This window comes from Oryza sativa, chromosome 3, assembly GCF_034140825.1.
Source record: "Oryza sativa Japonica Group chromosome 3, ASM3414082v1".
NCBI classification, from domain to species: Eukaryota; Viridiplantae; Streptophyta; class Magnoliopsida; order Poales; family Poaceae; genus Oryza; species Oryza sativa.
In genome coordinates, this window is record NC_089037.1 from 21,341,205 (window position 1) to 21,363,530 (window position 22,326).

General features: G+C 43.0%; 4 protein-coding genes across 4 annotated transcripts; 1 reads left to right on the plus strand and 3 right to left on the minus strand.

The window, feature by feature from the left end:
• The first annotated feature begins 1,267 nt into the window (after positions 1 to 1,267).
• Positions 1,268 to 3,822, plus strand: LOC4333272 (uncharacterized). Its single transcript, XM_015773365.3, has 2 exons — positions 1,268 to 1,932; positions 3,321 to 3,822. The coding sequence occupies exons 1-2, from the start codon at positions 1,315 to 1,317 to the stop codon at positions 3,678 to 3,680; spliced, it is 978 nt and encodes a 325-aa protein (XP_015628851.1). The 5' UTR covers positions 1,268 to 1,314; the 3' UTR covers positions 3,681 to 3,822.
• A 472-nt stretch (positions 3,823 to 4,294) lies between these two features.
• LOC9267256 (putative disease resistance RPP13-like protein 1) lies at positions 4,295 to 8,161 on the minus strand. Its single transcript, XM_015773364.3, has one exon. It carries the CDS (start codon positions 7,565 to 7,567, stop codon positions 4,295 to 4,297), a length of 3,273 nt encoding a protein of 1,090 aa, XP_015628850.3. The 5' UTR covers positions 7,568 to 8,161.
• A 548-nt stretch (positions 8,162 to 8,709) lies between these two features.
• Positions 8,710 to 13,220, minus strand: LOC4333273 (eukaryotic initiation factor 4A-III homolog B-like). The gene is made up of 8 exons (NM_001418340.1): positions 12,849 to 13,220; positions 12,055 to 12,295; positions 11,892 to 11,972; positions 11,075 to 11,182; positions 10,848 to 10,967; positions 9,942 to 10,109; positions 9,777 to 9,863; positions 8,710 to 9,149 (listed from the first exon to the last, which is right to left on the minus strand). Exons 1-8 carry the CDS (start codon positions 13,142 to 13,144, stop codon positions 9,036 to 9,038), a joined length of 1,215 nt encoding a protein of 404 aa, NP_001405269.1. The 5' UTR covers positions 13,145 to 13,220; the 3' UTR covers positions 8,710 to 9,035.
• A 4,430-nt stretch (positions 13,221 to 17,650) lies between these two features.
• LOC4333274 (uncharacterized) lies at positions 17,651 to 18,258 on the minus strand. Its single transcript, XM_015774447.3, has one exon. The coding sequence runs from the start codon at positions 18,207 to 18,209 to the stop codon at positions 17,862 to 17,864; it is 348 nt and encodes a 115-aa protein (XP_015629933.1). The 5' UTR covers positions 18,210 to 18,258; the 3' UTR covers positions 17,651 to 17,861.
• Between the last annotated feature and the right edge of the window lie 4,068 nt (positions 18,259 to 22,326).

The window sequence follows — 22,326 nt, forward strand, 5'->3', positions numbered from 1 at the left end:
CGTGCAGAAATTCTGAGTTTCCAACAGATAAATAAAGAATCGATTAGTGCAGCCTGGTCCAGATAAACTAATTTAGTTCAGTCTGGCCCAACCCTATCTATACCCGATTACGTGCTATTGCAGCATTTTCATGCGGGTTTAGATAGGGAGTCTGCATTCTACCTTGACATAACTGCTGGAGGGTCATTCATGCACAAAACTCCCACCGAAGGCAAGGAAATTCTCGATCGCATATCAAAAAATACCTCCTTTGTCGGGCAGTGTGTTGAACCCCATCCAGAGGCATTTGTGTCAGGAAGGGAGGACGAAGGGAGTATGCTTTACAAAATGTTGAGATGAGTATGTACTAGCACTATTTTTTTAAAAAAAAATTGAGAATATATGTTTTAATAATTTACGTTTATTTATATGCATGCATGGGAAGAATTAGCATAAATATACCCCTATAGGGGAACGCATAACGGGGACGAGGGGAGCGCTACGTAATCGAGGCTTGGATGTGGGACCGCCAGCTGGGTCGTTATATTTAGTATCTTTACCTATTACTAGTAAGTGTGCACGTGGAATCCACGTTGCTAATAAAATAAATAAAACACAGGACGGCCTTCCTCTGGAGAGCCCCCAACGGCGCGCCACTCCTCTCCTCTCCCCCGCCGCCGTGCCGCACGCCGTTCCTCTCCCCTCTACCGTGCTGCGCGCCGTTCCTCTCCACCACCGAGCTCGTCGTCGCGACTGCCGTGTCTCTCCGCCTCTCCCGCTGCTGCCGCCCCTACTCCGCGCGCCGTTCCTCTCTGCCGCCGAGCTCACCGTCACGCCGGCCGCCTCTCCCGCTGCCGCCGCCCTTGCTCCATTGACCGCCTCACGCCGAGTTTGCTGCCGCGCCTGCTCGAGAGAAGGAGAGAAGAGAAGAGAAAAAGAACAGAAAGGGTGGGGCCTATACCATTTTCTATCACTTACATATGGGGCTCACATATTTATTATATTTTATTTTTACTGACTAGGATGCCACATCAGTGAAACCGAGTGTCTATAGTGCCTTGGTATGTTTTCTTGAATGGTTTTACGTAGTTCAGGGTATACATTTCTTGTATTGCGGTTAGGGGACCTCAGGCAGACTCAGCGTAAAATTGAGGGACGTCAGGTGAACTTATTCCCAAGATGAATGACCTCTGATGTACTTTTTCCCAAAAAATCACTGCACATGGGCCATGCCCGCCTTGAGCCCAAGGCTGTGGTCTAGACTAACGAGCAAAACAGCGAAAACCCCAAGCGCCACCGCTTCACTCCCCGTCGGCGACCAGCCGACTTTCCCCAATGCCGGCGCCGCCCGCCGCTTCCTGGCGCCGGCACGCTGCTGCCGCCGCCGCCTCCTCCTCCACGCGCAAAACCCTCCTCCTCCTCCTCCCCGTCTTCCTCCTCCTCCTCCTCTTCGTCCTCTCCAGGGCTCCTGATCTCACCCTCTCCCCCGCGGCCGCCTCCTCCCGCCACCTCTCCGCCGGGGTTCGCCCGTTCGATTGCTACGCGTCGCAGCAGGCCTCGCCGGTCTTCGCCAGCCTGGTGGAGGGCGTGCCCCACCCCTTCTTCTACTCCCTCGCCGACATGGGGGCTCTTCCCGACCACCCCCACAAGAACATCGCTCGCATCCTCAAGGGCAAGCGCTTCCGCAAGCCCGACATCTCCGAGACAATCCAGCAGCTGCTCGGGGGGAAGGTGGGGATCGGATCCCGTGGTGTGGTGGTCGACGTGGGTGCCAATGTTGGGATGGCGTCGTTCGCCGCGGCCGTGATGGGGTTCCGGGTGGTGGCCTTCGAGCCCGTCTTGGAGAATCTGCAGAGGATTTGCGATGGGGTGTATCTCAACAGGGTGCAGGACCAGGTTGTGGTGTACCATGCCGCGGCTTCTGATCGAGTTGGGAACATCACAATGCATAAGGTAATAGATGAGTACTTTACATTGCTGCCTGTAGTTTTGATGTTCACATGTCTATTATTTTTTTAAAAAAATACTTTGTGTGCAATGGCTGCCTTCTATGTTATAAAATTAACAAGGTTTTTACTGATTGGGAGTTCATTGTACAAAGTTAATCATTAGAGGTGATACCAGAAACAACAACAAAAAAAAGGAAAAAAAAAAACAATGTGTAAGCTAGTATGGCAAGCTCTCATTATGCAAAAAATGAACCTTTGAAGTATTCTTGGGCATGTCTCGAGTTTTATCGGGATCCGGGAACTCATTTTCGTTACTAATGGAAAGAACAGTCTTCTTACAGAGATGCATGAATGAGTAAGTTGCAAACTAGAACAAACCCAGTATATGTTTCCATGCAGATGTGATTGTTTCATTTCTGCATTGTCTCTAAAAGGATCATGAACATTCCTATGACTTTAGTTGGTCCTTTCAATTTCATAGGGAAAGTTTTCAAGATTGTGGTGCTCATCTGCAGAAATGTTTGAAGCTATATATGCATAAGTCTGAAATGTTTCCTTTTCCTTTAACATTTTAACTCACTGTTGGGATTCGGTGTTTATCTATTTTCTATTATTGCTATAATTTCTAAATGATTTAGAAATGCCACAACTTTATACATAAAAGTCATTTTTGTAATAATGTGCTCTAATGTTATCAATGCAACTCATTGACCATTTCATTAGAGACTAACTTTTCTCAAAGAAATACATACCATATTGTATAGTTATTTAATGGTCCAGTTGATAGTTCATTAAATGCATGCTGGATGGCGTAACTAATGCTTTAGATAAATTGCCTTGCATTATACTAAATGCCTTCATTAGCTAGTTATGTTTGAAAATCATTGTGGACAAGGTTCTAATTTCTTGTTTACCTTAGAACTTCAGATTATGTCTATAGAGTTTTTTTACTCCCCCTGATTCGAAATGTAAGTTGTTTTACAATTTTTAGTCACTTTTCATCTCCTTGTTCGCCATTGCTGAATAATTCTTCTTCTCTCACAAGTCACAAATAAATGACACTTCTTTCCCTATAACAAATGAACGGTAGCAAAGTCATTTGTGCTGCTTTCTTAGTTCTCGTGCACAAGTCCAAATTACTTACATTTTCAATCTGAAAGAGTATCGCTGTGAAACAATAATTTCATTGTGCAATCATACATGTGCAAACATATTGGAATCAGTATGTAACTTAAATGATTCAAACATGTTTCATTTTGCCATTATTCTGACTTGTGCTTCCACTGGAAAGTACTCTAATTCTTTGAATTCTCCAATTGCACTCTGTATCCAGATACTCGATATTTTTTTAATTTATTCGACAGCTTATAAATAATTATTTTGGTTACCTAGGTGATTGGACGACTCGACAACAGTGCTATATCTGCAACCGGTGCAAAATTGGCTTTTAAAGCAAATGAAGAAATTGCTGTTGAGGTTGCTACAATACCACTGGATGAAGTCATTCTAGATGCAGAGCGAGTGGTTTTGATCAAAATTGATGTTCAGGGGTGGGAATACCATGTTCTGAGAGGTGCATCAAAGTTGCTTTCAAGGAGGAAAGGTGATGCTCCCTACCTTATATATGAAGAAGATGAACGCCTACTGCAGGCAAGCAACAGTAGTGCACGAGAGATAAGGGCATTTCTTAGTAGTGTTGGTTACAATCACTGTACACGTCATGGCACAGATGCTCACTGCACGAAAAACTAGGCATGTGCTTTTTATTCATGTAAGTTGATGATCATCTATGAACAGAGAAACATTCATATATGATGTGCTGATCTGTAGAAAAGCATTTTCCCTCTCAGGCAGCACTTTCATGAATAAAAATAGTTAGTCAACTTTTAATTCATGGCTTCTTTCTTTTGGGTTAGATTGTTGATGGTCGAGTTTTAGTATCATGTTGATTTCTCTGATGTTATGACGATGTAGCTATGCCTGTTAACTTTTGTTGCATGTTTTGACTCTGTTGTAAATATTAGTGGATGTAGTCAGGCAGTAACGATTTTCTTATTGTGATTATGCTTATATTTTTATCATGTTGAGAATTTATTCCAAATCAGTTATGTTTGGTATATGCCTGATGCCACAATGACCCCCCCCCCCCCCCCCTCTCCTTTCTTTTCCTTTTTTAGGAGTGCAGTACAGTTGATTGAAAGAAAAGGGGTGACTAGATTCTGTTGTTTCCAATATGGTTTAGCTTGTCTATGCTATTACGGAACTAAACTAATCTTGTATAATTTTTCTATAGTATTTGGTTGGCGTCCAAATTGGACCAAGTTTCAGAGTGAGCAAATGCAAATATACTGCTTGTTCCCTTGCAATCACTGCAGAATTTCACCATCTATCTCAACCCAAGGGATATGCGCAATCTTTGGCCAGTCAATGCCACATTCTTTTCTGAGTCTATCCTTGAGCACTGGGTTACAGAGTGCGACTTCAAGCTTTCTAAGAGACAGTGGCAGCTGCTCGTCTGGGAGTAATTCCAACTCAGGGCAATTCCACAAGATTAATTTATCCAGGGACTCCAGGCTGGACAATGAGGAAGGCAGCGATTGTAGATTGTTGCAGCCACTTATGCAGAGGCTTTGTAGTGATCTTAGATGTAGGAAGACATCCTCATTGTCTGCAGTGAAGGTGGTGATCTCTGAGCAATCTTGGATGTCTAGGTTCTCAATGTGCTCAAGCCTTTCCCTTAAAAGAGGGCATGTGAGTATTCTCATATGATCAACGATAAGGCTTCTAAGTGACTGAAAGCTTGCTACAACTCCATTGGTCACTGGCGAGGAAAATCTGGCAAGTAGCTTGGGGCAATTGAATATGCAGAGAGATGAGACAGTGGTGACAGTGGTCAATTGTGTCATCTTCACATCATGATGGTATGGAACCCAGAACCCTTTTTTTGCAATTGTCAGCTCTGTAAGGCTTGGAGGTAGTGGAGGCAGCTCTTTGAGCTTTTGGCAGTCCTTAATCACAATATTGCGGAGATTCATCATTTCCTGGCCTGTCCATGACCACTCATTTAGTTCTTGCATGTCATCAAGAACTAGCTCCTCTAATGACTGGAAAGCCACATGTGAACTTCTATTGCCATATACCTCTAGGCCTATTTGCCTCACTGTTTTCAAACGCTGCAACCAAATAGTCCTGACAGATGGAAGCTGACCAAGTGGTGGAAGCTGCTCCCAAGCATTGCAACCACTGAGGAAGATGAGCTCAAGATTGATTAGCCATTTGCTTTCAAGCCAACTGGGGGCTTTGACTCCCATCCAACCGATGATGTCCAGCCTCTTCAGATTTGGGTGTGGCTGGAGATACTCTAACACCTCTGCTTCCTTATCTGAGTTTACCAAATCTCGAGCAGGTGCCCACATCAGCTGCAGCATTGTCAGGTTTACTTTCTTACACAACATGGCTTCCTTTGCCTCATCAGGAGCATCAATGTTCTCAAGGTTCCTAATGTGGAGGGATCCACGAAGCTCTTGTAGATAACCAAGCTGAATTATGCTGTTTGTTTCCTCACTGGTGACCTTGAAAATGGGCAATCTCTGAAGGTATCTTAGGCTTCCTATGTCTGTTATAGTGGAAAGAATCTGGTTAGCTGCTGTCAGATGCCGTAAACTGACCAGGTTGTTTATGCTTGAAGGTAACTTTTCAAGCCTGCAGCCTGATAAGTTTAGAACTTGCAAGTGGTAAAGTTTACCCAAGTATTCTGGTAACATGTTGATGGCAGTTGATGAGATATTTAGGTATCGGAGATGCACACACTGTCGTATACTGTCAGGAAGTCTGTCAATCTTGCAAGGTGATAAATCCAAGACACGAAGGCTTTGAAGGTTATCAAGAACTACTTGTGGGATGGAAATGTTGATTGGAGCCACCATTCTGCTCGTAAAGAAAATGAGAGTGCGCAGGTTCATGTATGGTATTGTCTCGTCAAGCATTGAAAGGCTATCTAGATGGATTGATAGATGGCGTACAGAGGATGGGATCCTTCTCTGTTCATCACCTCCTATTCGGAAACATTCTTCGGCTGAAACTGATTTGGCAAGTTTGTGAATAACGGGAGGCATCACATAATAGCTGACAAATTGTTTCTTCTGAATGGCAAAAAATGACCGACTACATAACTCATCAACATATTGCTTCCCAATGTCTTCCATTCTCCTGCAACCATCTGGGTATACATAACCTTGTGCCATCCACATGAGGATCAACTGCTCAGCTTCAAATTCCCAGTCCTTGGGGAAGATACTGCAATATGCAAGGCATTGTTGAAGGTGCACTGGGAGATTCTCATAGCTATGCTGAAAAATTGGCATGATTTCATCCCATACTGCATTTCTCTGTAAGACTTGTTTCCACTCATCTGTGGTGTGTTTACATTTCAGCTGTCTAGCGACCACCTTTGCGGCAAGAGGTAGACCATTAAGTGTCTTAGCAATCTCGCTCCCAATATTCGCCAACTGTGAATTTATAAGATGGTTCGTATCATCAAACACAATCATTTTTATCAGGGACCAGCAATCCTTATCTGACAAGCACTCCAGGTTAGTTATATGGGCTGACTGTAGCATCTCCGCCACCATACTGGATCGGGTGGTCAGAAGTATCTTGCTCCCATTTGCTGCAGCCTTTAGGGGAGAAAGAAGCTTCTGCCAGTTCTCGTGCTCTATCGCCAGAGTTATCTTGTCATTGCTCCAGACATCATCTAAGACAAGCAGAAACCGTTTGGATACGAGCCTTGCTCGCAGTGCCACCTGAAGCCTGTTGAAATTTGTTATGCTGTCATGCCTAAATCGACTGCTGGAAACTGACTCTAGCATCTCTCTTGTGATCCTGGACTCATCAAAGGCATCAGTAACACAGATCCACATTCTCATGTCAAAGTACTGTGCTACTCTAGTGTTGTTGTACACATGCTGTGCTAGAGCAGTCTTGCCAACGCCACCAACTCCAACAATGGAGGCAACCGAGACTGGATTATCACCATCAACCTGAGAGCTTAAAAGAGTACTTACCAACTGTTGGATTTCTGATTCTCGCCCGAAGATTTCCCCATGGGCAACTGAGCTTGTCATGATGCTGTATCTGCTGTGCCTGGGCTTCCTTGGTAGACTGAGTGCTTCACTGACTCCACTAGCAACCTGCTCAAGGCGCTCCAACAGATTTACCATCTGATTCTTGACCCTGGTTGATCTATCCCAGTGTGGCTCTAGACCAGAAGCTTGGGCCCCTTGATTGCGAAACCTGGAATGCATAAAGGCGCTGATTGGGCTACTGTTGCTCTCTGTTGAACTTGATTCCTGCATTTGATGATGGAGGCGGTTGTACTCAAGCTTGTCTAGGAGGTCCTCTGCATGGTACATGACATCCCGGAGCTCCCGCATCCATGGGAGGGAGCCGTAAGACAGTGAAGGTGTTACCTCTGCCCCATGGAGGACAGACTGCGTGCGAAGCAGCGCGACACGAAGTCTGTTCATCTCATGGCTGATGCCGCAGTCGGCCGCCCAGCTCTGAAGCTGGTAGGACAGATACTTGTCAAAAATGACCTGGATGAACCAGCCACCTACAGCTAGGTAACTGGACATGTCCATGCTTCTCTTTTCTTGAACTTTGTTATCTCCGGCAAGGACTAAGAATCCCTTGAATATTTTCCAAACTAGCTAAGTCCATCTTCAATTCTAATGGGAATCCCCTGGACACCTAAGCCAAGTCTTCGGCCAAGTATTTGCAAAGACTTCTTCAACTTGAATGTTGGAGGTTCTGGACATTTTGAAAGGGACACATTTTGAGGACACATTTTGAGCTCTGAATTACAAGGAACATTTCCGAACCTTACTATCTTCCTTTTAGATATGTTGAACATCTGTTTCGACGTGAACTTTCCAAGATTCCCAAAGGTGTAAAATCGCACGCTGAATTTTACAAAGGTGTAAAATCGCACGCTGACTCCTGAGACGTTCCAAGCGTCCCGAAAGTGTATAATCGCACGCTGAATTTTACATTTTTGGTGTCTTGATTTCTTGATGAATTTCGGTCTAATATATTCAGAGAGATTTACAAGTAGGGCAATTTGATGGATATACTGCCAACGTTGCTTTCATATAGTGAAGAAAAGACAAGGTTATATAGAAATTTCTTGTAAACTATATATGGTTTATAGTAGAGAAGTGTGTTTCCGAAAACGAGGGAATAGCTAAGTCTATTGACGGAATCGAAAGGCAAAAACAGTCGTCGTCCATTCGTAATCGTTGGCTGACGAATGAACTCATTGCATTGTTTAATAGCTTGGCTTCGGTGCAACTACATGCGTCAGTTGATTTTTTTTTTCCTTCTAGCATCAATGCCTGTATTGTGATGGAATCGATTCTAAGCACAGCACTTCTAACATCAGTGAAATGCAGCACTAGACTAGCTAGGCTAGGCTAACGCCGTAGGATGATAATGTGGATTTGGGTTTGGTCTGAATCTGGATAGGCTGTTCGACGCAGCTCAATATCGTAATGGATGGATGGGAGAGGAATGCATCGTATGGTAGTTGAATCCATCTTTGAAGCATAAAAACACAAGAATGAGGTGGAACTGGCTTCAAGGAATCTTTGCTTCTCCCTCTATTCCAAACTATAATAACTTCTAGAGTTCAAACTTTATACCAAATATAGCAACACAATACTTGTAAAAGGTGATTTTAACCATTAAATTACCCATAATTTAGCAAGTCCTTTTACCCTAAAGCTTTGAGGTCACAACACAGAGATCTAAATGCCACCACATCATCAACGAGAAACCAACATCAAATCCTTGTTGCCATGAATATAGTTAACAAAGTCACGCGTTCAGAGAAGAAATGCAATAATAGTGTTACATGAGCTGGCGCTAAAATATATACAGATCATGCCACAAGCCAAAGAGGAAACGAAACCAATCACTAGTGTTAGACTCGCAACCCTTTTTAGGTTCACAGCAACAGTCTCGGCAAAACATGTCAACCAAAATCACAACAAACAAGCTCACTTGTTGCCAGACCAGATGATCAAAAACATGATTGTGCCACTCAAGCACTCAAATTAGATCAGCAACATTCATTGGCATTTCATCAATCTGTGTGCTGTAGTACTGCTCAATATCTCTCAGGATACGGATGTCTTCCTTTTTGACAAAATTGATGGCCACACCCTACAATATGAAATGATTATTTAGTCATTAGAATCTGCCCAATCAAACTGTTACCTATATAGTATGCAGTCAGCTAGCTCGTGATAATAATCATTTCTTATGGCTGGATGCATGGAGATGTATTGAAATCATCTTTCCTAAACTTCCAAAAAAAATTGGAATTCAGAGAGTAAATATTGTTTAATCATTTCTAGAATCTAAAGATAATGTGATGAACTGTTGGGTGTTTGGTTGGTAGCCACACTTAGCCACATCTTTGGCAAGGAGGTTTACCAACTTAGCCTAGTGTTTGGCTTGCCACAAAAACATATCCATTAACCCGCATGTCGTATACAGAAACTTTAACAAGTTTTACCTAAATCATGGCCAGCAATTTGTTAACCACACATTGTGTTTGTGTCAACAGTGTGAAGTCAGAATTCCTGTGTTCTAATTTGTCATATACTGACAACAAAAAAATGTCAAAGCATTTGATGGATTATTATTGATGATCATTATCGGTGAATGTGTGATTGTGTTGAGCAAAACCATGGTACATATGTATTAGTACAAATGTATCAGTAGAAAGTGTAGCATGCGTCCAAGCATTTGATCCCATTTGATTGAGTTGTGTAGGTGTAGCATTACCTTGCGACCAAAACGTCCAGAGCGACCAATGCGATGGATGTAAAGTTCACGATTATTTGGAAGATCATAGTTTATGACAAGAGAGACCTGAAAATGAAAATAATAATCAATACTCCACGCGCAGTAAAATCAATAGTCTTCAAACAAAAATCACAACAATCTTGCCTGCTGAACATCCAGGCCTCGAGCCCACACATCTGTCGTAATTAGAACACGGGTTGCACCAGACCTGAATTCACCCATAATGGCATCCCTTTCCTTTTGAGGCATGTCACCATGCATAGCTGATACCGTGAAGTTATTGCTGCGCATTCTTTCTGTAAGCCAATCAACCTGACCAAAGGAAACCAAGGATATAAAAAAAAAAACATCAATAACAACAAGTGGGCATGGTTGGAACACAGTGCAATTCAAAATAGTTAAAAAAAATAGCATGATTGTTAAGTCGTAAAGTTGAGTCGAGGTACCCCTGGACCGACTTGTCAACTTGGTCGACCAGTCCACAACTTGGTCATGCAAAAACAGGGTGCAATTACTACCATTATACTGTACTAAGCAACGTATATAGTATAAACTATGGAGTATGGAGTAGCAAGTAATAAGACAAAGTCAACAAGAAATAATAAAACTAAATTACTAAATATAATAAGCCAATTAGCATGGTGAATTGCTGATTTGCTACGACTCATCACGAATAATCTATGACCGCCTTTACGACTAATCTACAACTAACAACAACTAATCGCACAACTTGCTATTTGGTGGAGCCATGGTTCTCTAGTCTAGTCGACTAGCTTGACCAACTTTACGACAAATCTACGGCTAATCACGACTAGTCGAGCGACTTGATAACAGTGAAACATAGCAAACTAAAAGTATCAACTCGTGCAGGATTGTACAAACAAGTAAAGTTTCAAGAGACATGCTGTAATAGCAACTGCCCAGATGGCAAAAAACAAAAGGTGTTTGAAAGAACTACAAAGGAGCTATGACCATAAGATAGCACAACAATTTGGTGTAGACAAACAACACTGAAAGGATCAAAAAAAAAAAAAGAGCACCATATATTACCTTTCTCTTCGTGTTGCAGAAAATGACAGCTTGGGTGATTGTCAGTGTATCATAAAGATCACAAAGAGTATCAAACTTCCATTCTTCTTTCTCAACAGCAACAAAGAATTGTTTGATGCCCTATAAACATGATATGAAAAAATGAACATATTAAAACCAACAAAGTAAAATACATAATGAAGATCATCAAGTTTGTTTGATAAGCAAAACAAGTAATGATGTTTTACCTCTAGGGTCAATTCATCACGCTTTACAAGGATCCGGACTGGGTCAGTCATGAACTTGCTGGTCATTTCCAAGATCTCATGTGGCAGAGTTGCGGAGATCAAGCAAACCTGTAAAAATGAAAAAGATGTGCTGGTAGATTAGTATTGGGATATGACTACCCAGGATATGCCATCAGTTATTGACATCAAGTTCAAGCACTATGCCATCAGAAAACAAGTCATGCATTACAGAATCCAAACAGATACAAGGCAGCTTAGTCTGTTCGTATGATGACACGTTACAAGAAACCATCAAAACATGGACAGAATAGTGTAACACAAACTGCAATAGAGATGGAAAATGCTCTCCCTATCCCAAAATATGAGGACTTATAAGTTAGGCATGAGTATTAAGGAGAAGTCTAAAATAAAATGAGGGATGGTTGTGATTGGTTTAGACAGGGAAGTAGGTCAAGATATTAAATGCTCCCTCTGTCCCAAAATAAGGACTTTTAGAGTCAGGCGCGGGTATTATGGAGAAGTCTAAAATAAAATGAAGGATGGTTGGAAGGATGGTTGTGATAGGTTGAGACAGGGAAGTAGGTGAAGAAATTAAGTGGAAGATGATTGTGATTGGTTGAGACAAGGTAGTAGGAAAGGTAGCTATATTTTGGGACAATTTTAATGCTAAAGGTAGCTATATTTTGGGACGAGGGAGTAGATGTTAGATGTTATAGACTAGTGAGGAGCTAAATTTAAAAGAATCAATTCACTGAGGGGTGAACATTGAAACACAAGACAAACTATCAGTCTAGTACAGTTTTAATCTGTGATTGACCTGGAGCTCTGGGGGTAGATATCTGTAGACATCATATATCTGATCCTTAAAGCCTCTGCCCAACATCTCATCGGCTTCATCCTGTAATTGAAGAATGTTATTCTCCAACCATTTGATCAAACCAAAAAAAGGTTCCATAAAACAACATGAGAAATAAACTAACCAGAATTAGGAGCTTAATGGCTCTTGTACGCAAGGTCCTTCTCTTGATCATATCACAGACTCTGCCAGGTGTTCCTGACACAACATGCACTCCATGCTCAAGCTTTCTAATATCCTCACCAATACTTTTGCCACCAATACAAGCATGCACTTGGATATTGATGTAATCACCAATGGCCAGCATAACTCTTTCTGTTTGTGCAGCAAGTTCTCTAGTTGGTGAGAGTATCAAGGCCTGAACCCTTTAAAATGAAGAAACAATATTAACTACCAACAGACATAACGATTAATGGAACATAGAAAATGACAGGGAATAATCATTAATAAGTAGAACAAGGCATAGAAAAATTCATATAATTAACATGGATGCCATCACTACATTATACAATACCTAGTTTCTTTTTCTTTCAAAAAATATAAATTCCTAGCCCTAATTATTAGCCGACGAAAGATCAGGAAAGAAAATATTATAGCAATAGCAATATATAAGGTAAAAAACAGATAAAAACATGAGCCTTGACATAGAAAGTCAGAATACAAATTGCGGTGCCCTGAATCAAATAGCTCGGAGGCCAAGTCACAACCATAGCAAATCTACACAAACGTCGAGAGTTGCAGTAAGGAATAAAAATGAATCCTATCCAGACATTTATTTAGGTCCTAATTACTGCACTGTACCTAACAGCTAATCTGAAGTAAAATAAATCGCGCATTCGGAAAAGGGCGCAAACAAGTAAAATGTCTGGCAGCTAGTAGTGAAAAAGATGGGGGTAGTAAGAGTAAGAGGAGGCGTACTCTCGGACGGCGGTGTCGACGATCTGGCAGACGGAGAGCGAGATCATGGAGGTCTTGCCGGTTCCGGACTGGGCCTGGGCGATGACGTCGCGGCCGCTGATGATGGGGAGGACGGCGCGCTGCTGGATGGCGGAGGGCTTCTCGAAGCCGTAGGCGTAGATGCCGCGGAGGAGGTCCTCGCGGATCCCCATCTGGTCGAAGCTGCTGATGACCTCGACCCCGGGGGAGGTCTCGAAGGTGAGGTTCTCGTCGTCCATGGCGCCGGGGCCGCGCCGGGACGTGGTGGCCGCCGCCATTGGGGGAGACGAAGCGAAACCCTAGAAAGGGGAAGGAGATGGGGGTGGTCGTCGTGGGTGGGGAGACTTCCTGCCTGTGGATGCTACCGCTGTCAGTATGTTTTAATCCGCCGTTCCGTTGGATAGGTCGGTTTGGTCCCATTTCTGAGTTGGGCTGCGCCACCCCAATGGCCCATGCCTTACTTGGTGTCATCTCGACTGGGCCTTGCCTACGGTTACAATTCAGCCCTGCTCGGCCCACTAACGTAACCTTCTTGGAATAAGTTCACTTCAGGTCCCTCAGTTTGACGTCGAGTTCGAATAATATCCTCAAACCACAATACCAAGTGCCTGTTCACTTTGATGAAAAAAAAAACCTTACCAAATTTTGGCAACTTCTTATATAATTACCAAAATTTGGTAGCAAACTAAATGTAGCCACTTTTTTTAACCAAAATTTGGTAAGGTTGAAAATGGCATCAAAGTGAACAAGCCCCAAATATAACGCGTCCCTCAACTTGTAAAACCAGTGTAAATATAATCCCAAAGCAGTACAGAAGGTGGTTTAGCTGATAGGGTGCTGACACACCATCAGAAGAAATATAAAAAATAAAAAAAACATGTGTGGGACCCGCATGTCAGTCGAAGCATGAATAACCTGTTGAGATGGTTCACTTTCGGCGGCAGCATGCTTAGGACGTCAAGCCTCGCGAGCGCTGGGAGCGCGGCGGCGTCGAACGGGCCAAAAACCTTGAGCCATGCTGCATGATCCGACCTCCCGCACATGAGTCTCGCCGGCCTCCCCACCTCCTCCACCCCAGTGTCAGCGTCGAGGATGCCGCATAACATGATGTCGTGCACTCGTGTGCCCGTACATTGACACACTAGGATTTGGCGACAGAGATGAACCGAAGCTCGTCCGGTATCTTCACCCCACAGGCGTGGCAATGCACATATGGCTTGAGAAGGAGGACGGAGAGGGACCTCCTGTCCTACCGCTCGTCGAGGTCAAGCTCTGCGTGGATCTTGCCACCTCGAGGGCCACGGTGGCTAGGCCACCAATGGAGATTGGGGGCAGGGATGGTACAGTGGAGATTGGGGACAGGGGCAGCGAGGTGGAGGTTGGGATGTAGGCGGCGTGGCACGGTGAGTTGGAGGTTGGGGGCACCAGCATAGTTGTCAAGGCCAAATCTAGTCTGGCGTGGTCGTCGCCGCGTTGCGGCCCTCCCTCCCCTCATCTTCACTGCTTTACTATGAGCCTGCTGAGGATGTTAGCGGGGTGAACTCGTGGAGACCAAGAATGAAACCAGCGAGCTCGCAGAGGACACCGGTGAATCCGGCAAGCGTCAGAGAAGGGAGGAGAGGGATCAAGAACATTGAACGTTGCGCCGCCGCCGCTAGCTCCAACCTTGCAGCGTTGCCTCCACACTGCCGCCGCTGATGAAGATGCCACATCGTTGCTCCTGCCCTCCTCTCGCCCGACGACCGCCTCCATGATGTCCTCTTTTTGGTTTTGTCTTTTTTTTTTTGGCTAAGAGAAAGGAAGGAGAGATATGACATGTGAGCCTAATATCATCATTATTGTTATTAAGCTGACTGGATCGTCACGTAGGAGCAAAACCTCTCCAGATTGAGTTAGGAGATAATTCGACCGGTTTAAAAAGTTTGAGATGTAAAATGTATGGTTCTGTATTTTAGTAGGTAATTCGTACTGTCGTAATTTTCTGGGGGTAATTTGGACTTTTCCGACCACAATTGGTAGCAGCAGGATCGATCGAGTCCCCAGTGGCTATGATCGCAACTTTGTGCTTGACTGCGGTGAAGGCAAGTCTGGTTTGTGCCCTTCGGTGGAAGTAAACTGATGGACCGTACCCTTCCAGCTTGAGGGTCCTTCACATTTGGGCAGATGCTCCTGGTCCTGGAGTGCAGTTCTGTTCTATACATGGCATTTGTCTACGGGAAGCACTCTGCACTCCCTCTGTCTTCCCAAACGCTGTGAACCAGCCTCGGTGGTCGTTCACCCTGGTGACAAACGCTTCTAGTCATATGATGCTGCTTGAGTTCTCAACAAAACGATCCAGTTCTTGTAGATATACGTTCTTGTCTTTCGGCCTTTTTTTTTTTGCGAGGTTGATGCAATGGTAGTTATATACTGATTTCATAGGGTTAGATAACAGTGTAGCAAAGTTAGGGAGCTTACGACCTACGTACACAAGATTTCCCTGTGTCTGCTCAATGTACATAAAAAAAATAAAAAAACAAATGCATTGTAATTTGATGAAGTGGATGGTAAGTGCATAATGCATTAGGATTTGCTAAAATTAAAGGTATTCTAGCCTTTTAAACTTTGGATTGATTTGTATATCATGAGATAAAAATGAAGTCTTTTGATACGGAGGTAGTGCTAAGCTTACTTAATTTTAGAATTAATTTAGGTTTCTTAATTGTTTTCTAGCTTTTAACCTTGAATTTTGATCCGCTAAAAAGAGAAGTAGAAAAGTGTTACTCCCTCCATCCTAAAATATAAGGATTTTAAGTTGGATGTAACATATTCTAGGACTATCAATCCGGATAATTTTTTTTTCATATTCATAGTCCTAGAATATATCAAATCAATTCCATCTAAAATCAGGACGGAGAGAGTACTCTAAAATTGTCTTTTCAAGCTTTGTTCACATTCATAAAAAATACCTTCCAATCGAGAAAATGGACATTTGGCTACTTTCAAAACATGGTTTCGCTAAAATGTCATCTCGAAAACGCGTTTCGTTAAAATACCAATATGGAGCGCGTGCTCACCGCCACTTTGCCATCTTGGCCGTTTTGTGTATTTTCGAAATCATCTTCGCTCCTCCATCGAGTGACGAGACAAAATTGTCCTTCATGTCCTCCGCTACCGCCTCGTACCACGAGCAGCTCACTGTCTTCCTCCTCGTCCTCCTCCATGGATGGCGTCCGGAGCGGTGCTATCTGGGAGAGCCCAGACGGCGAGTCCTCTGACATCTTCCCCTCCCTCGACCTCACCACCTCCACCGACTACCTTGCCGCGGTTGACGACGGCATCCCGGAGGTCGCTGACTACCTCGCCGCAGTCGACGACGACGGCTAGGGTTTCGAGGCGGCCCCATGGCCTCGCAGGCCTCCGCAACCACGAGGCCTCCTTGACGACCTCGCCTCCGCCTCCGCCTCATCGGTGCTGTCTGGCGGCAACGGGCAGGGGCAGTCGCCGGTGGTTCCATCGCTCCGTCCACCCGCGCACCCGCAGGTGCGCCTCGCTTCGCCATACCCCCAGATGCCCTCGCTGGCAGTGGCGATGGGCTCATCCGGCGGCGCTGCCAGGGCTGCCGCCACGGAAGGGGAAGGATGGAAGGGCAATTTCGTCAAATCACCCACCGAAGAAGCAAAAATGATTTCGAAAATGCACAAAACGGCCAAAATGGCAAAGTGGCGGTGAGCATGTGTTTCATATTGGCATTTTAACGAAACACATTTTTGGATGATATTCTAACGAAACCGTATTTTTTTGAACATGGCCAAATGTCCATTTTCTCGCTTCCAATCAGGCCCTCTGCACTACCAGTCTGTTAGCATCGTTTATGTCCATGTTGGAAAAAGCGCTTAGAAAGCGACTCTATGGAGAAGCAAGCAGACTTATTTTTCTCTTAGGGGGTGTTTGGATCCGGAGGTGTAAAGTTTTAACGTGTCACATCGGATATTATATAGGGTGTCACATGGGGTGTTCGGGCACTAATAAAAAATAATTACAGAATCTACCAATAAACCACGAGACGAATTTATTAAGCCTAATTAATCCATCATTAGCAAATATTTATTGTAGCACCACATTATCAAATCATGGAGCAATTAGGTTTAAAAGATTTGTATAGCAAATTAGTCGCAATCTGTGCAATTAGTTGTTTTAGCCTATATTTTATACTTTATGCAGGTGTTCAAACGTTCGATGTGGTAGGGTGTAAAGTTTTTGTATGGGATCTAAACAGGCCTTTAGTAACACAGTTGATATAAAATATTTATTAAATGTTTTTCATAGTTGCGTTGTCTCATGGTTGCTAATGACTAGCAGGTAGTGTTTCACAACTATATTTTGTCTAACTCTTAATTACATGGCCCACATGTTATAAACTCTATTTTTTTTGCCTAACTTTATTTTAGTTTAGTTTATCATTTTGTTTACCACAAAAGTATGACAAGACTAAGCTTAACCACCTTAGTAAAAAATATGTGGTACCATCAGTTATCAACCAAACATGCCCAAGTTCAACGCTGTCCTTTTCACCTTGTTATTTTAGTTGCCATGCCTAATCTTGTTTCTTGATTTATTTTTTTTTCAGAAGACTAGTTTGCAGATCTAAAAACGGAAATTAGGTTTGTTCTTTGCCTTGTACGCGCTGCCAATTAACATAGCCTATCAAAATTTTGCATACTGTATTGTCTGCATCACTGAAATTTGCAATTTTGTGCTATACACTAGCTAGGAGTTAGATAGTATTAATTCTATCAGTAGTCTTTTCTTAGGACCAAATAATCCACTTCAATAATTAAAGTAGTAATTCTGCCAGATGGCACACATGTCATTACACAGTTTTGACCCTGAACAAAAATCAAAGAAAGAAGACGAAAGATGAGAGCAGGACGAACATGCATTAGGTACCCTGACATTCTGTTCTTCTCCAGATCTGATCTGATATGATGCAAATGGCCTGCACGAAAATGCGTATTATTGAGGAAGAGAATGGCCCTCATCTTGCCCCAGATGCTGGTACCTGACCCTGGCGGCGCCGGTGGCCTCCGCCACCTCCGCCGACGAGCAAATGCTGGGCAAGAATAAGTAGGCCCGCCGCCCGCGCCCTCCTTCAACGGCGGCCGGACCTTGCTCCTGGTCCTGGGGCTCCCCACGCTGCCGGTGGCGGCGGCGGCTTGCTTGCTTGCTGCTGCTGCTCATGTTCTTGCCGTGGTCGTGGCTGACGACGGCGACCTCCATCCTTCGGAAGTACTCGACCTCGCGGCACACCAGCGAGCCGATGGTGCCCTGCGCGCCGACCTCCACCGGCGCCGACGCCGCCATGCCCGGAGGGTAGTGGTACTATGATGTCATCAGATGGGAAGAGAGATCTGAGTGGATGAGGATTGTACAGGGTTTAGAAAACAGGACTTCCCATACGAGAATCCTGATTCGCGCACCCCTGGCCCATACAGCCCACGCGGCGCGCGAGATTTTTTCTTCGCTAACCATCGCCGTTTTCTTTTTTATCGCTTTCCTTTTTTTTCTGTTTTTTCCAGATTACTTTTTAATCTTCCAGCAGCAAGTGTTTTCAATTTTTTTTTGAAAGTTTTTAAATCTTGACTTGAAAGTTTTTAAATCTTAATTTAAAAATTTTTAAATATCGAGTTGAAAGTTTTCAAATTTCGAGTTGAAAGTTTTCAAATCCGAGTTGAAAGTTTCAAATCTTGAGTTGAAAGTTTTCAAATCTGGGTTGAAAGTTTTCAAAGTTGAGTTGAAAGTTTTTCAAATTTGACTTAAAAAATTTAAATTTTGAGTTGAAAGTTTTCAAATCTGGGTTTAAAATTTTGAAACTGTGACTTCATATGTAGATTTCTTTTTAATTTGTTAGTTAAAAAAATCTCACATAAAAAATAAAATCTTATCTACTACTACCTACGCCCCAAAATATAGCAATTATTAGCTATGAATCTAGACACCTGTGTGTCCAGATTTATAGCTACAAATGCTTATATTTTGGGACGGAGTAACATCATTATCATAAACTGTTATTATCTAATATACTAGTAGATTAGTATTTTTTTAGAGAAGGGTATTTTTTTACCCGGCCTCTACATCCAACTAATATACTAGTAGATTAGTATTTTTTTAGAGAATGGTATTTTTTTTCCCGGCCTCTACATCTAACCGGATATATGCGGTCATTAAAATTAGGAACTTAGCCCCGCAAACAACCCAATCTAAAATTCGCTCATATGAAAATTTGAACTCAGGACCTTGGGGTACTACTCAGGTGACTGCAACCACCAGGCTACATGCCCTATCGTAGTAGTAGATTAGTAGAACTACTTAGGCCGAAAAAACGAGCGACGGCGGCGCGTACGCGTCAGGTAGCCCCTTCCCATAACCGGGCAAAAAGAAACGGTTTTGCTAAAAACCGTCCCAAGAAAATTAGGGAGGAGGACAATTTCGAATTTTGGACCGCCGGATATGCATCAATATTCATGATTAGGAGAGGAAGAAAATGTCACAAGTTTTCTCTCCATGCGGACAGCAGTGTTAGAATTCACGTTGTCAACAATCAAACAAGCACACACGAACACACGGACACGAAAGTGAAGGGCAATCAACTTTATTGATGTTTCTCTCTCTGTTACAAGTATTACTTTGCCCTCAACCTCACTATTGTATTTATACCCACAATAGGATGTCCTATATGGATACATACATATATATTTGGTATAAGCCCACTTCATTAATAAGGAAACAGAAGAATAGAAGGAGGAGGTACCGTGATCCTCATGATCACGGTCCTATAAATCCGACTCCTTCGGGAGATCAGTTTCATAACACTCCCCCTTGGGTGAATACCGTGCTATACATATGCCTCATCAAAACTCCTTCCAAAAACCCAGTGGGAGAAAAATGAATAGGAGAAAGAGTACATAGTACACGCTACTTATATTGCACTGTTGCCTCATTAAAAACCTAAATGTGAGAAACTTCAAACAAAACTCACTAAAGGGAAAAAGAGTACAACCATAAGCTAATCTACTGGATAACTCTATCATTCTTCAAGGATAACTCTATCATTCTTCAAGAATGATGTACTGATCTGCATGATCAATATCAACGGAACACAGTCAGGGAAGTGCTCCCCCGATTTGTGCACATCTCTCATCCTCCTCATACCGATGCCATGCACAAGCTTCTCAAAAACACTAATTGGCAAAGACTTAGTAAATAAATCTGTGAGATTTTCACTAGTCTTGGTGAGAGTCACCTTAATTTCTTCTTTCTTTTGCAATTCATGCATATAGAAGAATTTAGGCGATATATGTTTTGTGAGACTCGTCTTCACATAACCCGTTTGTATTTGTGCAACACAAGCTGAATTATCTTCAAAAATAATGGTTGGAGTTGGTGTGATATTCAGCCCACATGTATTCTGTACATGTTGTATCACCCTCCTCAACCACATGCATTCCTTGCTCGCTTCAAATAATGCTATAATCTCCAAGTGATTTGTTGATGTCGCGACCATCGTCTGCTTCGTCGACTTCCATGAGATGGCTGTACCACCACAGAGAAACACATACCCAGTCTGTGACAATGCTTTATGGGGGTCTGACAAATATCCAGCATCAGCATATCCCACCATGGTCAAATCTTGATTTTTTCTAAAGAATAAACCGAGATCTTGTGTGCCACGTAAATAACGGAAGATTTGCTTAACGCCATTCAAATGCCGTTTGGTAGGAGCCAAACTGAACCTTGCAAGTAGGTTAACAGCAAATGCAATATCAGGCCTGGTACCATTCGCGAGATACATTAAAGCTCCAATAGCGCTTAAATATGGACATTCAGGTCCCAATAATTCCTCGTTATTTTCCTATGGTCTAAATGGGTCACTCTCTACTGCTAGAGATCTTACTACCATGGGGGTTCTCGTCGGATATAAATCCTTCATATTAAATTTCTCCATTATCTTCTGGATATATGCAGACTGGTGTAACAATACCCCTTCATGAGTGTGCTCAAGCTGCAGACCTAAGCAATATTTAGTCTTACCTAATTCTTTCATCTCGAACTCCGTCTTTAGGTAAGAACTAGCTTCCTTAATCACCTGTGTGGTCCCGATGATATTCAGATCATCCACATATACAGAAATAATACAAAATCCATGTTCTGATTTTTTTGATAAACACACAGGGACAGTCATCATTCTTGATGAATCCTTTTCCTTCTAGGAATTCACTGAGCCGGTTGTACCACATCCTACCGGATTGTTTTAACCCATACAATGATCTTTGCAATTTAACACTGTATATGTTGTGTTTTTTTCTTCAGGAACTTGAATCCCATCAGGAACTTTCATATAGATTTCAAAATCCAATGACCCATATAAATATGCGGTCACTACATCCATCAACTGTATTTCTAAGTTCAAATTGACTGCCATAGATATTAAGAACCGGAATGTAATTCCATCCATTACAGGTGAATTGGTTTCATCGAAATCGATGCCAGGTCTCTGCGTAAACCCTTATGCTACTAATCTTGCTTTATACCGAACCACCTGGTTGTTCTCATCCCGTTTTCGGACGAACACCCATTTATATCCTACAGAGGATATCCCTACGGGGGTACGATCAATAGGACCGAATAATTTTCTTTTATTGAGCGAGATTAACTCTGCCTTTATTGCTTCTTTCCATTTGACCCAGTCTGAACGCTTTTTTGCATTCTGCCATGGACTTTGGTTCTGGATCCAGATCAATGATCTTAGCGATCTTTTCGGCAAAGTATATGTCGACAATAGTAGTCTCTCTATTGTATGTTTCACCTGTATCCACATAACTGGTGGATATTTCCTCTATTCTTTCACATTCCTGATCTTCATTGTTTCCCGCAATGTTTAAGTCAGGAATTTCCGGTCTCCTAGTGCTAGTAGTAATTGCGCGCGCATTCTCACTGGGTTCATTGCCATCCGGGCATGTCACTGCAGGTGGCTCATCTACCTGGTGAGCTCCTTCACTATTCTCTGGTGCTGTGGTATTCTGTCCAATCTGTTGTTTCGTAGGACGTCTCCTAGAAACTTTAGTTTGGTTGTGTGCAACCGGTGGTCTCCCCTTCTTCCTAGAAGTTGGGGTAGATGTAGAAATTAATTTGAAAACCAGTTCCTCTGCGTCAGGAGGTATTTCTACTCTTTCCGGTGCATTCACAGCAGGTATATGAGATTTCATGATCCCCTTTAGGTTAGTGAAGGCTTCTGGCAGATTATTTGTAATTCTTTGCGAATCAATTATGGTCTAAACTTCCTGGTCAGATTCCTTAGTACGTGGATCTAAATGTAGGAGATTTTTAGTTTCCCACTCAATTTCGCGGCATTCGACCTTCTGTAGGTACTTTCCTCCCCCTAATGCCGGGAAATGATCTTCATTAAATATACAATCAGCGT

What these genes read in the sequence shown, in the direction of transcription:
- LOC4333272 (XM_015773365.3), top strand. Translation starts at nt 1,315, where the DNA reads ATGCCGGCGCCGCCCGCCGCTTCCTGGCGCCGGCACGCTGCTGCCGCC. An exon ending in GGAACATCACAATGCATAAG is followed by an intron (nt 1,933 to 3,320) that starts GTAATAGATGAG and finishes TTGGTTACCTAG; the next exon opens with GTGATTGGACGACTCGACAA.
- LOC9267256 (XM_015773364.3), bottom strand. Translation starts at nt 7,567, where the DNA reads ATGGACATGTCCAGTTACCTAGCTGTAGGTGGCTGGTTCATCCAGGTC.
- LOC4333274 (XM_015774447.3), bottom strand. Translation starts at nt 18,209, where the DNA reads ATGGCGGCGTCGGCGCCGGTGGAGGTCGGCGCGCAGGGCACCATCGGC.
- LOC4333273 (NM_001418340.1), bottom strand. Translation starts at nt 13,144, where the DNA reads ATGGCGGCGGCCACCACGTCCCGGCGCGGCCCCGGCGCCATGGACGAC. An exon ending in ATCTACCCCCAGAGCTCCAG is followed by an intron (nt 11,183 to 11,891) that starts GTCAATCACAGA and finishes TCATTTTTACAG; the next exon opens with GTTTGCTTGATCTCCGCAAC. An exon ending in GAGGCCTGGATGTTCAGCAG is followed by an intron (nt 9,864 to 9,941) that starts GCAAGATTGTTG and finishes TTTCATTTTCAG; the next exon opens with GTCTCTCTTGTCATAAACTA.